The 14,998-nt window shown below is 42.1% G+C and overlaps 1 protein-coding gene across 2 annotated transcripts in view; it reads left to right on the plus strand.

Annotated features, from left to right (window-relative positions):
* Positions 1–14,998, plus strand: part of LOC129706433 (leucine-rich repeat-containing G-protein coupled receptor 5-like) — a 135,916-nt gene that overhangs the window by 44,079 nt on the left and 76,839 nt on the right. For both annotated transcript variants that reach the window (XM_055650738.1, XM_055650737.1), the window contains exon 2: positions 1,016–1,087. In XM_055650738.1, coding sequence (XP_055506713.1) covers positions 1,016–1,087 — 72 coding nt within the window. The remainder of the gene's footprint in view (positions 1–1,015; positions 1,088–14,998) is intronic.

Genomic DNA, 14,998 nt, shown 5'->3' on the forward strand with positions numbered 1-14,998 from the left:
GGATTTATCATCCTTCAGTTCCATTAGCACACCCAATACTATTTCTTGCTTAATGAAAATTTCTTTCAGTTCCTCGACCCCCTTAGATCCTCTGTCCTCCAGTACATCGTGGAGATTGTTTTTGTCTTCCTTAGTGAAGACAGATCCGAAGTACCTGTTCAATTCTTCTGCCATTTCCTTGTTCCCCATAATAATTTCACCCGTGTCTGCCTTCAAGGGACCCACATTTGACTTTGCTACTCTTTTTCCCTTAACATATCTAAAGAAGCTTTTACTGTTGTTATATTCCTCTCCAGCTTCCCTCCGTACTTCATCTTTTCAGTCTGTATTGCCCGTTTTGTTTCCTTCTGTTGTCCTATGAAAGTTTCCCAATCCTCTGGCTTCCGGCTACTCTTTGCTGTGTTATACATCTTTTCTTTTAGTTTTATTCTATCCCTAACTTCTCTTGTCAGCCACGGTTGCCTCCTACTCCCCTTAGAATCTTTCTTCCTTTTTGGAATGAAATAATCCTGCGTCTTCCGGATTATGCCCAGAAATTCCTGCCATTGCTGTTCCACCGTCATTCCTGCTAGTATCCCTTTCCAGTCTACCTTGGCCAGCTCCTCTCTCATGCCTTCATAATCCCCTTTGTTCAACTGTATCACTGCCACTTCCGATTTAACCTTCACCGTCTCAAATTGAAGATTAAAACTAATCTTACTGAACAGAATTTGATGTATATATTGCTGTTTTAATTTTCTGCAATAACTATATTACAATTTGCTTCTTTACAGAAATGATTTTCAAGTATATTATTATTCACTTCCTTTTTGTTTCGGTATAAGATAATTTTATTTCACAGTATAAAGCCACAGCACTGTCTAAGATATTCCTGCACTAAATTTTAATGATCAGCTTTAAAAAAAAAATGGATTTTCTCAATTGTTGGGCATTTTAATACCGTAAACTCATTGTCAAAATCCAATAGTGAATATTTTGCCATCATTTTCACAATCTCCACTTTCTTCTTCTTTAGAGACCTCAGCATGAACAACATCACTGAGCTGCCCCAGAAAGGTCTCCACAACATCCATTTCTTAGAGGAGCTGTAAGTATGATGATGCAGCCATTTGTCTTAGTTGGAATATAAGTGTCACATATTAGTCCTTAAAGTTGCAAACCATTTGGCTCGAGATAATTGTTGGTGTTTATAAATTGGAGCACTGGGAGTTGAACTAACTACTGCTGCAGCATATGCGTCAACATTAAAACATTGTCTTATTGGTTGACCTTTGCTGGGATTTTTTCCCTTTATATTTATTTACTTTATTACCTTATCCACAGCGGTTGGCACGGTTGGCAAAGTCACCATTACTGCCCACCACTGAATGTCAATCTAAACTAACCCCATATGTCTGCACATGGTCCATATGCCTCTATTCTCTGCTTGTTCACGTGTATGTCGACATGCCTCTTACATGTTGCTATCATATCTGCTTCTACCAACTCCCCAGCAATGAGTTGCCAGCACCAACTGCACTTGGTGTCAAAAAAATGGACCCACTTGTCTCCTTTAAATTTCCCCCCTCTCACCTTAAACCATATCCACTGGTTTTTCGATATTTCCACCCTGAGAGATAAGACTCTGCCTATCCATCATATCGACATCTCTAATAAATGTATAAACTTCTATCAGGATGCCCCTCAGCCTCTGATGCCTCAGAAAAAAACAATCCAACCCTATCCAGCAACGCCTTACAGCTAATACACTCCAATCCAGGCTACATCCTGGTGAAACTTTTCTGCACCTTCTCCAAACCCTCCACATCTCACCTAAGGGGTGGCAACTAAATGTGGCCTAAATGTTTTATAGAACTGCAATATGACTTCTCAACTATTAAACTCAATGCTCTGACCAATGATGACAAGATGATGTCTACCTTCTTTATCAGCCTATCCACTTGTGTTGCCACATTTTGGGAACTATGGAATTGCACCCCAAGATCCCTCTGTACTTCATTGCTCCTAAGAGTCATGCCATTTACTGTATATTCTCCTCTTGCATGTGCCTTTCCAGTGGAACAAGCATGGCCATGTCCATTGCACTATCTTTTAATGTTAAAATCCATGCCAAGGCCACATAACAAAAGGATTAGATTGTGTTTCTTCATTAATAATTAATTATACATCACTCCCAAAATTTGACCCTTCTTGCCCCGAAAGTTCTCATTTTCACAAATGAATGTCTTGGGCATATGTAAATGGGTGAAGTGGTAATACTCAGACACAAAGGCATTCCTTTCTTTCTGCAAAACTATTTCAGTTTGTTCTTCCACCTCACCACCCATGGGAAGTAGCCCATATAACATGGGAAGTAACCTGTTCAAAAACACTTAAGGCTCCTCAATCAAAGAAAAATAAACTGACAAGTGAGCCCAAGATAACAATAGAGTCATATATCACGCTTCATCCATTTGCAAGTTCAATTCTTACTATTTCAGCAAGCCCCAAATCATTTTGCAACCTTTAACATGCTATGAAAGTGTTTAGTGTGATGTATGAAACGCTGGAGCCTGTCCACAGGTGGTGTGGTACCTGACAATCCCCAAAGCCCAGCTTTGGTATTTGTATAACATTTGAAAAACCCATTTCAGTCAGAAATGTTGGAGGGACGATGTCTGCTCTTCCGTTCAGTTACATAACGTGATCCAGTTTACCTTGGGGAAAGAATTTGGAGATCGATCTGAAAATGGGCGGGATAAACATTTTTCCCAAATGTTTATTGAACTTCACAGAATGGTTTGAACTTCATATCCCCCAAATATCATAACAAACTTTGTTAAAATAGAATTACACAGTAGCTTTTTATACAACTGCCTGAGAAAGTGTTGGAAGCAGATACTCTCAAGGATTTTTAAAAGCATCTGGATAGGCATTTAAATCTTCAGTGCATTGTAAGCCACAGACCAAGTGTTGATAAATGTGGTTAGCATGGACAGGTACTTGACTGGTCAGCACAGGCATGCTGGTCATGTTTCACTATTAATCTAAGAATATTATTTGTGCATTTGACAGCACATGTACAGAAGGACCTGGTTGACATCCATTTAAATGGCTCAAATATCTGCGAGTCTGTTTTGAGCTGTTGGCATCTCAGAGGGATTCATCATTGTCCCATGTTTTATATTTTGCAGTTCTGGCAAATGTCAGTTTCACTTACTGTGCTGGTATCTAATTGTGCGTTGAGAAAGCAAAATCAGAACACCATCCAGTCAACTGTTTGCAAAATGGCACCCAAGTGATGAAAGAAAATGCAATGAACTGTTGGCATTACATTTTTAGCAGATTAAGACAGTTAATTAATGCGCGGTCTGTCATTCAAAAGATACCAGGTCCAGGGCAACATTTAAAATAAATGTTTAGTTTGGGTTATTGGCAAAAGACTGAGGCAGGAATGATTGGCAGTTGAATTAGAAAACCTGGCCAGAAGTGCAAGGTTTTGGATTGTTTTCCACCGAAAGCCCAATTTCAGTTTTTAAAGATGGAAAGTCGGCGTTTCCAGACAAAGTAGTGGCTTTAGTGTATCATGGAATATAATCCATTTGATGCATTTTTACCACAAACCTAAGACAGGTGTTCTAAGGAAAGCAATGAAACAGACACCAGCAAAGTATTCATTCAGAAGAATGAGTGGCTTTTGTTTGCTTGGATAATAACATTGGAGCAAACAGCTTACTAACTTCAAGTAACACCTGTTCCCCACAAAATAACATTTAGACATAAAAAGAATTAGTCATACTGAGGCAGTATGGGCTGCAGGTACAGTAAAGGTAAATCTATATGTATGGTGCATGAAAAAGGATTATAAGTTCATAAGTTCATAAGTCAGAGCAGCAGAAGTAAGCCATTCGGCTCATTGAGTCAACTCTGCCATTCAATCATGGCTGATCCATCTTTCCCTCTCAACCTCATTTTCCTGCCTTCTACCCATAACCCTTGATACCTTTACTAATCAAGAATCTGTCACCTCCACCTTTACAATGTCCACTGACTTAGCCTCCACAGCCGTCTGTGGCAATGAATGCCACAGATTCACCACCCTGTGACTGAAGAAATTCCTCCTCATTGCCTTTCTGAAGGTGCGTCCTTTTATTCTGAGGCTGTGCCCCTTGATCCTAGACTCCCACTAGTGGAAACATCCTCTCCACATCCACTCTATCCAGGCTTTTCACTATTAGGTAAGTTTCAATGAGGTGTCCCCTCATCGTTCTAAATTCCAATGTGTACAGGCCAAATGCCATCAAATGCTCATCATATGCTAACCCAATCATCCCCGGGAACATTCTTGGGAACATCCTCATAAACCTTCTCTGGACCCTCTCTTATGCCAGCACATCCTCAGATATGGGGCCCAAAACTGCTCACAATACTTCAAATGTAGTCTGGCCAATGCCTTATAAAGCCTGAAGAGCCTGTCCCACTGTACAAGGTAATTCAAGAGCTCTCCGGAGTTTAAAAAAAATCAAACGTGGTAAGCACGTAGAATGTACGTAGCAGGTACGTCGGAGCTGGGGACGCCTCTTAGGGGCTCAAAACGCTAACAGCAGGTACTCAGGAAACGCGGTAAGCTCATGAAGATTTTTCAACGTGTTTGGTTTTTTTTGTTTTTTTGGGGGGGGGTTTTTTGTTTATTTATTTGTTCCGAACAAGTAAAGACATAAATAGGAATAAATAACAACAACAAAATCGAAGTAGTCAAACAATTGGACATTCCAGGCAATATTTGCAAAGGAATGAAAAGCATAAAGCGAAATTTAAATGTCCAACACTTTTTCTTTACAAGCTCGAAAAGGAGTGAGAAGAAGAATAACTTATTTAATCTCACCCCTTCTCCCTAAACCCTTCTTCCATATTTAATAATTAATTAATTAATTAATAATGATAATACCCTAGACAATTTTTAGAGATGCATACAGACATATATATACATACAACTGATATACACATACAAGTACAAGTTATATGTATGAAGTAACCAAAAAACATAAATAAATAATAAATAAACATTAACCCGTTTGTCAACCACCCCCTTCATCCCTGTACCTTGTGAAAAAATTTTTTTTGTATGTCATTTTGAACTGGTTCATATTTGGACATTGCTTTAACTCCACATTCAAACTGTTCCACAATCCTACTCCACAGACCGAAATACAAAAAGTTTTTCTGGTCGTGCGGACTCTTTGTACCTTAAAATTAAATATTCTTCTTAAATTATAATCCCCCCACTCGCTCATTGAATAATTTTTGTGTATTTCCAGGTAAGTTTTTATTTTTGGCCCTAAACATTATCTGGGCTGTTTTAAATGCAACCAAATCTTCTAATTTTAATCATTTTGACTGTAAGAATAATGGATTAGTGTGACCCAGATACCTGACATTGTGAATAATACGTATTGCTCTTTTTTGCAGAATAGTTAATGAATGTAGCGAACTTGTGTTGAATTAATGTCAACGAGAGCCCTGAGTACCTACGAGCGGCTATTAATTGTCCAAGTTCGAATCAGGGGAAACTGGGGAGAACTCTTGAATTAGCTCATACAGTGGGACAGGCCCTTTAGCATTACATCCCTGTTTTTATACTCTAGTCCTCTCAAAGTAAATGCTAACATTACATTTGCCATCCTTACTACAGATTCAACTTGTAAATTAACCTTTTGGGAATCCTGCACCTGCGCTCCCAAGTCCCTTTGCACCTCTGATTTCTGAATCCTCTCCCCATTTAGAAAAATTATAAAACAGTTCTGAATGTCAGATTATTGAGGTTGGATTGCAGAGAGTACAGCGAATCTCAACCAGCAATGAATACATTTACCATTAGTTCACAGTTTTTGGTTATATGCTACAGGCTCGTATAAACCCTGGCTTCTGATCAACGAACACATGCTTCACATGTCCTTTCATATTTTGCCTCCATCTGTAGCTAAAGTTTTTAGCCAAGTCGTAACTCACCTTTGAGCATATCTGTTCCTGCTACATATCACATGTCACACATCACATTATACAATGTGCGGTTTAAATAAACCAGCACCTTCGCATGTTTCAGTGGTGACTGAATGGTAAGACTGAAGATCAGTTCAAGTTTACCGATGGTGCTATTGCAATGATAATGTGTGTCTTAACTAGAATAGGGGAATAAAGTCCAGGTTGCTGCGCCTGAACACAGCGCGGCCACTGCTCGCTGGGTATGGGTGCCGGATAGCAAGCTGGACACTCTCAATGATAGTGGAGGTACAGATTCCATTGTTTATTCTGTGGTCTTCTCATTGCTGGAATCTGAAAGAAAACAGAGCTGCTGGAGTAACTCGGTAAGTGAGACAGTCCCTGTAGTGGGATATGGACAGTTGACATTTCAGGTCAAAACTCTTCCTGTGAATTGAGAGTGTGAAGGGGAAATAGCCAGTTTAAAGAGGTGAGGAGTTCAGGTGAGGCATCTAGACATTTCAGAGCTCTGAGCTGCTAAGAGATTTGGGTTACCCAATTCATGATCCACTAACGACACACACACACCGACCAGGGCAGTGGTGGTGGTTTGTGACATAAATTGCTTAAAATTTCGGATTCACAGGAACTCAAACAATTTTTCCGTTCTCTGGGAACCAAGTGAGTGACCCAACATGAAGGATTGCCGACCGGCGTAGCCGAGAGGGAGCTAGAGAAGTGGGATGTGAGGAGTGCGGGCCGGTGGATGGGACGTCCCTAGGTCACAAAGATGGCCGGGGCGATGAGAAAAGAGAGATGTTGGTTTTGCGCGATCTGCTCCAGTACATCCAGCGTGCGGGCGACTGACTTTGCACTTTGAATAATGGCGCAAAAACATGGCGGTACACACATGTGTAAAATATGCAAACATATTTTTACCGTGCAGTTGCATATGTGTCAATTATAGCACCATTGAACTATTGAAGAGCCCCTTTGCTATAAAAGTGTCTATCTTTGGTATAAACCAACATCTGCAGTCTCCACCTACATGTGCCCATGGCCGTCTGTTCTAAGTGTCCGTATTTATGTCTTGGTCATATTGGCTGCTAGAATGTCAAGTGATTAATAGTGGATAAAAGAGTGGAGATTGGAAGCCGACTGCTCGCTGGTGCTTTTGGAAACCGCACTGACAAATTGGTCTCTCACATGCAGGGCAATGGTGATATAAACCCCTGGGTCTCATCTAAATGTTAGCAGTCCACCTCCCATCCAGAGTGGCTATGAGAAGAGCACAGTACAAGCTATGGGGAACCTTCAGGTCTTTAGGAATAGAAACAGGGGTAGGCCATTTTGTCCCAATAGTCTCTTCCACCATTTAATAAGCTTGTAACTGGTCCCTGACCAGCCTCCCTCGACCATTGTTTTCCAAATCCATCAATGCATTTGGTTAATAAAGAACTGTCAAATCTCAGACATAAAATTAACAATTGATCTGATATATATATTCAACTGTGGAAGAGAATGCAAGTTTCAACGTCCTCTGTGTTTACAAGTGTTTCAGTTAAGCACCTTTGAGCATTAACATCACCTAACCTCTCACAATTTAAAAAAAATGCTCTGCTTTTTTGTTCTGTACTCCAAAGAGGATGACCTCAACTTTGTCCATGTCAAGTCCTTTGGCCACATTCTTGCCCATTCACCACAGTTGTCCATAAGCCTCTTTACATTCTTGACTTTACCTTACTTTGGACTTTGGTAATGCAGCGTGGAAATATCAACAGTAATGGCTGCAGCAATGACAACATTCTTATCAGGTTTCACCATTTGCACCTTTTTGTCTTCACTACACCACCTCCAGCCTTGGTTACCATCTTCACTCACCCTTCCCCCCCCCCCCCCCCACCTGACTCATTGGCCAAGCCGGTCCTTACCTGCAACCACCTATCACTCATCAACCATCTCTCCATTCCTTCCATTCATCTCATCTCACTTCCACGCTATCAGGATCCCAACCAAAAATGCTGTCTGCCTCCAGACTCTGCCTGTCCTGCAGAGTTCCTCTGGTTTTTACTTTGGACGTTTGGGGGCTGCTTAACCCAGATGAGCACATAGGTTGTACATCTCCCAGCCAGGAATGACTTCCCAGGAACAGGAAGCTCATTTGTGCCAAAAAATCAACAAAAATAATAAAGTTCACAAAAGCAATGCACATTTATTTTCTGACTCATTAAGTGTAACTTCATTGTATCCTTCGAATAACGATATGTGCATTTTATGGGAAAATACATTGGTGTCCACGCAATACTAATATAAACACCCGTGAAAAATGATTTCTCTATAAAGGAAAGGTGAATGGTTTTACGATAGAACAAATGATTCATCATAGATAGACACAAAATGCTGGAGTATCTCAGCGAGACAGGCAGCATCTCTGGAGAGGAATGGGTGACGTTTCGGGTTGAGACCCTTCTTGTGTTGGGCTTATCGGACTTGATATTACAATCCCTACTATAACTGGCACCTTCTTACTATCTTGAGTGGGGGTAGGGGTAAAAACGTAATTAGGGTCATCAGGTGGGCAGCCTCCTTCCTTGGTGTTTCGTTGTTAGGCCCATGACACCTCCAGAGGGCTCAACAGCAACACCTGGTGTCCCAGGGGCGCTCCCCTCCGTTTTACACCCATTTAATTTGATTTGATTCCTTTATTGTCATTCAGACCTTTCGGTCTGAACAAAATTGCGTTGCAGTCCTTCTGTAACGAAAGTTGGAGTCCTTCATCTTCAGCCACAGCCAGTTGCTGCTTCCTCGCCAACCTCTGACAGCGACCTGATTGCTTGCCGGAAGGCCTGTCCTCGTACTCCCATTCCCTGCAGCAGTCTGGTTGTTGACATGGCTACAATCCCTCTACAACCAACCCCTACAGGGAGCACCTGGGTACACCAGCCGCGTCGTTCTGCCTCAGCTGCTAACTCTGAATACTTCAGACATTTGCGTTCATGCGCTTCACCAACTGCAGCCTCCCAAGGCACAGTTAACTCCACGATGCACAGGGACTTCTGTGAGGTTGACCACAAGATCAGGTCCAGCCTGAGATTAGTTGTGATGATCTCTGGTGGAAAGATGAGCTTCTGGTCTAGATTAGCCTGCATTTTCCAGTCCCGGGCAGGGTCCAGGAGGGTCGGTTCCTTTCTTGCAAGTGGCTTCTCTGGAAGTTGTCCTGCCTTTACAAAAGGGGTGGTGTTCGAGAAACCAGGCGTTGGAGGAGGGAGGGCATTGGTGGTAGTTCTCCTTCCTTCCAAGGCAATCACCAGTTGTCGCAGGTCCTGATTGTGCCTCCAGGTGTCGTGGCCTTGTGATAGACTGGTTTTGCAGCCCATGAGGATGTGCCTTAATGTTGCTGGGGTTTGGCAGAGAGAACATGATGGATCTTCTCCAAACCACTGGTTTAGGTTCTTGGGTGTAGGAAGAACATGGTAGGTGGCTCTGATGATGAAGCTAAGACAGCTTCCTTCCATCTCCCACAGATCCTTCCAGATAAGCTCCAAGTTTTCCCAGGTGGTCCACTGGCCCTGTTTGGACGGTGAGACTTCCTTTACGCATCTCTCTGCCTCCTCTTGCTGACGGACCTCAGCAACTACCAGCTTTCTTCTCCGGGTGGATGTTGCCTTGTGACCAGTCTGAAGAAAAGTCACCCATTCCTTCTCTCCAGAGATACTGCCTGTCCCGCTGAGTTACTCCAGCATTTTGTGTTATCTTCGATTTAAATCAGTATCTGCAGTTCCTTCCCACACAAATGATTCATCATGTTCAATTGAACTTGTCAATCATTTATTTGCTTTCATTTAACAATGAGCCATCGTGCCACAAAGAAGAAAATCATAACTTTAATACTTGAATTTAATAGAACATTGTTTGAGGATTAACTGTTCTATTAATTTAATGTGATATCTTCCAATCTATAGAATGTTCAGAAGTTGTATGAGAAACAGGGATTTGTCCTTTGCCCATTATTTTTCCAAAAGTAACATTTAATTGAAATATACAATCTAAACTAAGGTAATGTAGCTAAGATAGTTTAACTGTACGTTCATGTACATTGGATTTCTTGATTTGAATGCCAGCATTTGGATGAGATAATGCAGTACAGGCAATCTTTTGACTTTCTGATGTAGGGTTAAGCAAAGTTGAGATTTAAAGCCCATTAACAGTTTGGTTGCTAGTGACTGTTGATAATTGTTTGGCATTTGGCATATCTGTATTTTTACGAAAGTAGGAAGTGATGTTTTAAACCCTGAACAATTGTTGCTTATATCTTTACTGATTTTCTGACGGGGATGGATATGTAGACATTGCCCTTCGAGTCGGGTATGAGCAGCAGAATGAGCTGAGGGCAGTGAGGTCATGCTCTTTAGTTTAGTTTAGAGATTCAACGCAGAAATAGGCTGTTTGGCCCACCAAGTCCGCACCGACCAGCAACCCCTGCACATTAACATTACCATACACACATTAGAGACAATTTTTACATTTACACCAAACCAATTACGTCTTTGGAGTGTGGGATGAATTCGAAGATGTTGGAGAAAATCTACGCAGGTCACGGGGAGAACATAGAAACTTCGTACAGGCAACACCCATAATCAGGATCGGATTGGGTCTCTGGCGCTGTAAGATAGTAACTCTACTGCTGCCCCACCTGCCGTTCTCTGCGAAGAAAAATCGAAAAGAAATGGAGAATGGGTTGAAACAGGAGGCCAAATTCTCCAAGGGTTCACCTGAACCTCAGTAAGCAACTGCACGTGAGCCTGTACTTGAGCATGGCAATCTACAGCCCTCTGGTCTTGCATGGCATTAAGCTGACCTGGACCTCCAGCAGACTGATGTTGAGTGGCTGCTACTCATGTTGCAAGGATAGTGTCAACATTGGTCAAAACATGTAGCATTATGGTCGGCTTCGGCAAATATATTTGGCCACAATTTCTTGTTTGCTAGAAAGGGTCACCTTCACGCACTGCCTCCCAGTACACCAACACCCAAATCCACTTCTGATCCATTTGCGCAGAGAGGTAGGATATGCAAAGGTACACAAAAATGCTGGAGAAACTCAGCGGGTGCAGCAGCATCTATGGAGCGAAGGAGATAGGCAATGTTTCAGGCCGAAACCCTTCTTCAGACTGATGGGGAGTTGGGGGGGGGAGAAGAAAGGAAAAAGGAGGAGGAGGAGCCCGAGGGCTGAGGGAGAGATAGGAAGGGAGGAGACAGCAAGGGTAACATAATTGTGAGAATTCAATGTTCATGCCACTAGGATGCAGACTCCCCAAGCGGAATATGAGGTGCTGTTTCTCCAATTTACGGTAGGCCTCCACTCCCTCAATAGCAAGAATATCCTTCCTCAAATTAGGGGACCAAAACTGCACACAATACACTGGAGCCTGTTCACTTTTACACTGTATTACCAGGTCAGGTTCTCTATAATTATCTATAACAATCTCCATAACTATCAGCACTGGCACCATCTCCAGTGTACCTCCTCTTTAAGAGGTATAGGCTGCACTTGAAAGTTCAGCTTGAACTTGTGCTTGCAGGTTACAATGCTGGTCTGCCTCAGATGCGTGTAGTTACCAAACGTCAGTGTTAACACTGCACGCACAAATCGCTATAATAGGCATCCAGCACAAAGTTGGCAAGCTTCTTGCTTTGCAATCAGTGTGGGTTAATTGCGCATCCTGATCCCTGCACTCATCTTCAGGGAGTAGTTTGTTTAGGCACAGCGATGCCAGATGACATTCATGCCTGAGGACGTACGGTCACAAAAAATGGCAAAACATTCCTGGATTTATTATGAATGTAAAAAGTTCATTCCGAGTCTAATCTATTGCAGATTGATCTTTTAGATCAGTTTAAGTGGCAAATTTAAAATTCAAAGTTAAAATGATTGTGGTCATGCTCCTACAGTGAACTGTGGCAATTTCCTTCTCCTCTCTGTGACACAACGCCAAGTGGTTAGTCCAGCTGTATCACAGCTACAGGGTCCCGGCTTTGATCCTGTCCTTGGCTGCTGTCCGTATAGAGATTACACATTCTCTGTGTGACTGCATGGATTTTCCCTGTATGATCAGATTCCTCCCTCGTCCCAAAGTTATGCTGCATGGTTAAATAGCTAGCGCCAATTACCCCTTACTGAAGGTTAATGGCAAGTGGCAAAGAAGATGTGTAGGTGACCCCACCTAGCCTTGCATTACCTTCTCTTTCACTACCCAGATCCCGGGAAGTGGGCCACGCTCAAGTTCTGGGGCTGGTAATTGAAGCGGTCCCATTCCTGAAGAGATTGGGGCTGGGAGGAAACTGCCCAAGGAATAATTCTCTTAACCTCTACGGTTATTTCCTACATCCATTCTTCACAGAGCTGATACATGGTACATGATGTTCTCCTCCTGGACTCGCCCTGCATTCCACATCGTGCCTGCACTTTCTCCATCTGTAGCATGGAATGCATTTGTATTTGCGCTTTGGATTCCAACACTAATGGGATGATTCTCGGTGCGGAGAGATGGACTTTCACTTTGACCTTTAGACCTGCACTCAGAAATGTAATCAACATTAAGTTTTTATTTAGGGAACTGCAGATGCTGGTTTACAAAAAAAGACACAAAGTGGTGGAGTAATGATAGGTCCCAAAGCGAAACATCGCCTCTTCTTGCCCTCCAGAGATGGTGCCTGACCCACTGAGTTACTCCAGCACCTTGAGTCTTTCTTTGAGATTTTAATTGTTGCTCACAATCCTGTTGAAAAGTCATTCATGATTTGCTGTTCACCCTGGGACATGGTTCATAGAACAACTGATATGGGTTCAGCCCAGATTTTTATCCCTCTCTGAATGTGATTCCTGCATGAACAGTAGTATAATAGCTCATTTTGTTTTACAATACCGTATAGTTAACTAGAACGGTATTTACAAGAGGGCATCTGCGAGAGGTGGTTTCACTTACTCTGCGGGAGAACACTTTATTTATAAGGGGGTCGCACCCTGCAGAATAAGATCCAGTCCTATACCTATTTTAAAGGGCGGCATAGTAGTGCAGCGGTAGAGTTGTTGCCTTACAGCGTCAGAGACGCAGGTTCGATCCTGACTATGGAGTTTGTGCGGTCTCCCCGTGACTGCATGGGTTTTCTCTGGGAGCTCCGGTTTTCTCCCACACTGCAAAGACGTACAGGTTTGTAGGTTAATTGGTTTTGGTAACAATTGTAAATTGTCCCTAGTGTGCCAGATAGTGCTAATGTACGGGGATCGCTGGTCGACGTTGACTCGGTGGGCCAAAGTGCCTGTCTCCAAGCTGTATAACTAAACTAAACTAAACTAAAATTGTATCTGATGTTTGTACAAAGTGGAGCATACCATTGCAATTGTGCAAATGCATGTTAAAACTAATTTGCCGAATAACACAGAATGGCTTATTCTTTCTCAAGATTAAGTAAATATGTCAAATATGATGCTCGTATATGCCCAGAGCAGGGGAATCGTGAACCAGAGGACATAGATTTAAGTTGAAGGGGGGAAAGATTTCATAGGAACATGAGGTGTAACTTTTTCACACTAAGGGCAGTGGGTGTATGGAACAAGCTGCCGGAGGAGGTAGTTGAGGCAGGTACTATCGCAATGTTTAAGAAACATTTAGACAGGCGCAATGATGGTATAGGTTTAGAGGGATATGGGCCAGACGCTGGCAGGTGGGACTAGTGTAGATGGGACATGTTGGTCAGTGTGGGCAAATTGGGCCGAAGGGCCTGTTTCCACGCTGTATAACTCTGTGACCCTCTGACTTAGTAATTGTCAAATATGGAAAAGTTAAAGCCAGCAAAACGTGCAAACAAACAAGAGAGATGAAGATAGTAGTTAAAACACTAAATGGGGCCATTTTATTACAGATTCACAAAGGCAGTCTGAAAAAAGCTTTGGCTGATATGCATCTTGGCCATGTTATCTCCGCATTTTCAGTGAAGCATTCAGCATTACCGTAATAGTGAGAGTTATACAAAACCAGGCCGATAGTACAAAGGGAGTTCAACATCAAATACCTGGTGTCGAAGGAGTCAAGCTTCAGGCCGAGACTTTTGTGTGGACCAAACACATGGAATGAGTGATTCAAAATAATAATACAGCCAGTTCAGTGGAGTATGTTTTGTCTCAGTGAATTCAGGAGGAAAGACTTGGGGTTTTCAATTGAAGCAGTGCCCTGATTTCGTAATGGAACATGAATTCATTATTTGTTTTCTCTCAAATGCAAGTTAAACAACTGTGACTGAACTGACATGGTTAATTCATTTTAATTAGTCTGATGAAACTTAAAGCAGAACAGAAAACAGCGTCCGAAAAATTATCTCAGAATTGACGCCCCGTTACTGTATGGGAGTATTAATAACATGTAATATTTTGCCGACAGCTGGTCTCGTACAGTTTAAAATCTGTTGCTGATTTCATATCATGTACTGACCATTTAAACATTTCAGTACAGCTGGGTCAGACTCAAATTACGTCAACTTGATTAAAGGAAATTGTGCTTCTGCGACTGTGAATAAACTGTTACAACAGATTCATTTAAAAAATGTATGTGGCTGCCTCTTTGGGGAATTGCCTTGGAGTGGCTTTGCATTCCCGGTGTAGCTGAGGAATAGGTATAGCAATTTGCTTTATTCCTGAACATTTCATATATCAATGCCTCAGGATGTTGTATTGGGTTTTACTGAGCTCTCTTCTTTTCCAAAACAAGGCCTGCCTCAAACTAATCTAATATTGGGTGTGTTCCAAAGTAGTGTTGTCAACACCAAATATTTCAAAATTAAAGCTCGAAGTAAAACAGAGAATCGGTTTGAACAATTGAAGACCTTTCAAATGTTAGCCGTTAAAGTATGCCCTTTTGAGATGGAAACTTACTGTTCTCATATGATGTGGCTCTGCAAAACAACAGTATATTTCAGCAGTCAAAAATGCTGGAGAAACTCAGCGGGTGAGGCAGCATCTATGGAGCGAAGGAAATAGGCAACG

Source organism: Leucoraja erinacea, chromosome 19 (assembly GCF_028641065.1).
Source record: "Leucoraja erinacea ecotype New England chromosome 19, Leri_hhj_1, whole genome shotgun sequence".
Taxonomy (NCBI): Eukaryota; Metazoa; Chordata; class Chondrichthyes; order Rajiformes; family Rajidae; genus Leucoraja; species Leucoraja erinaceus.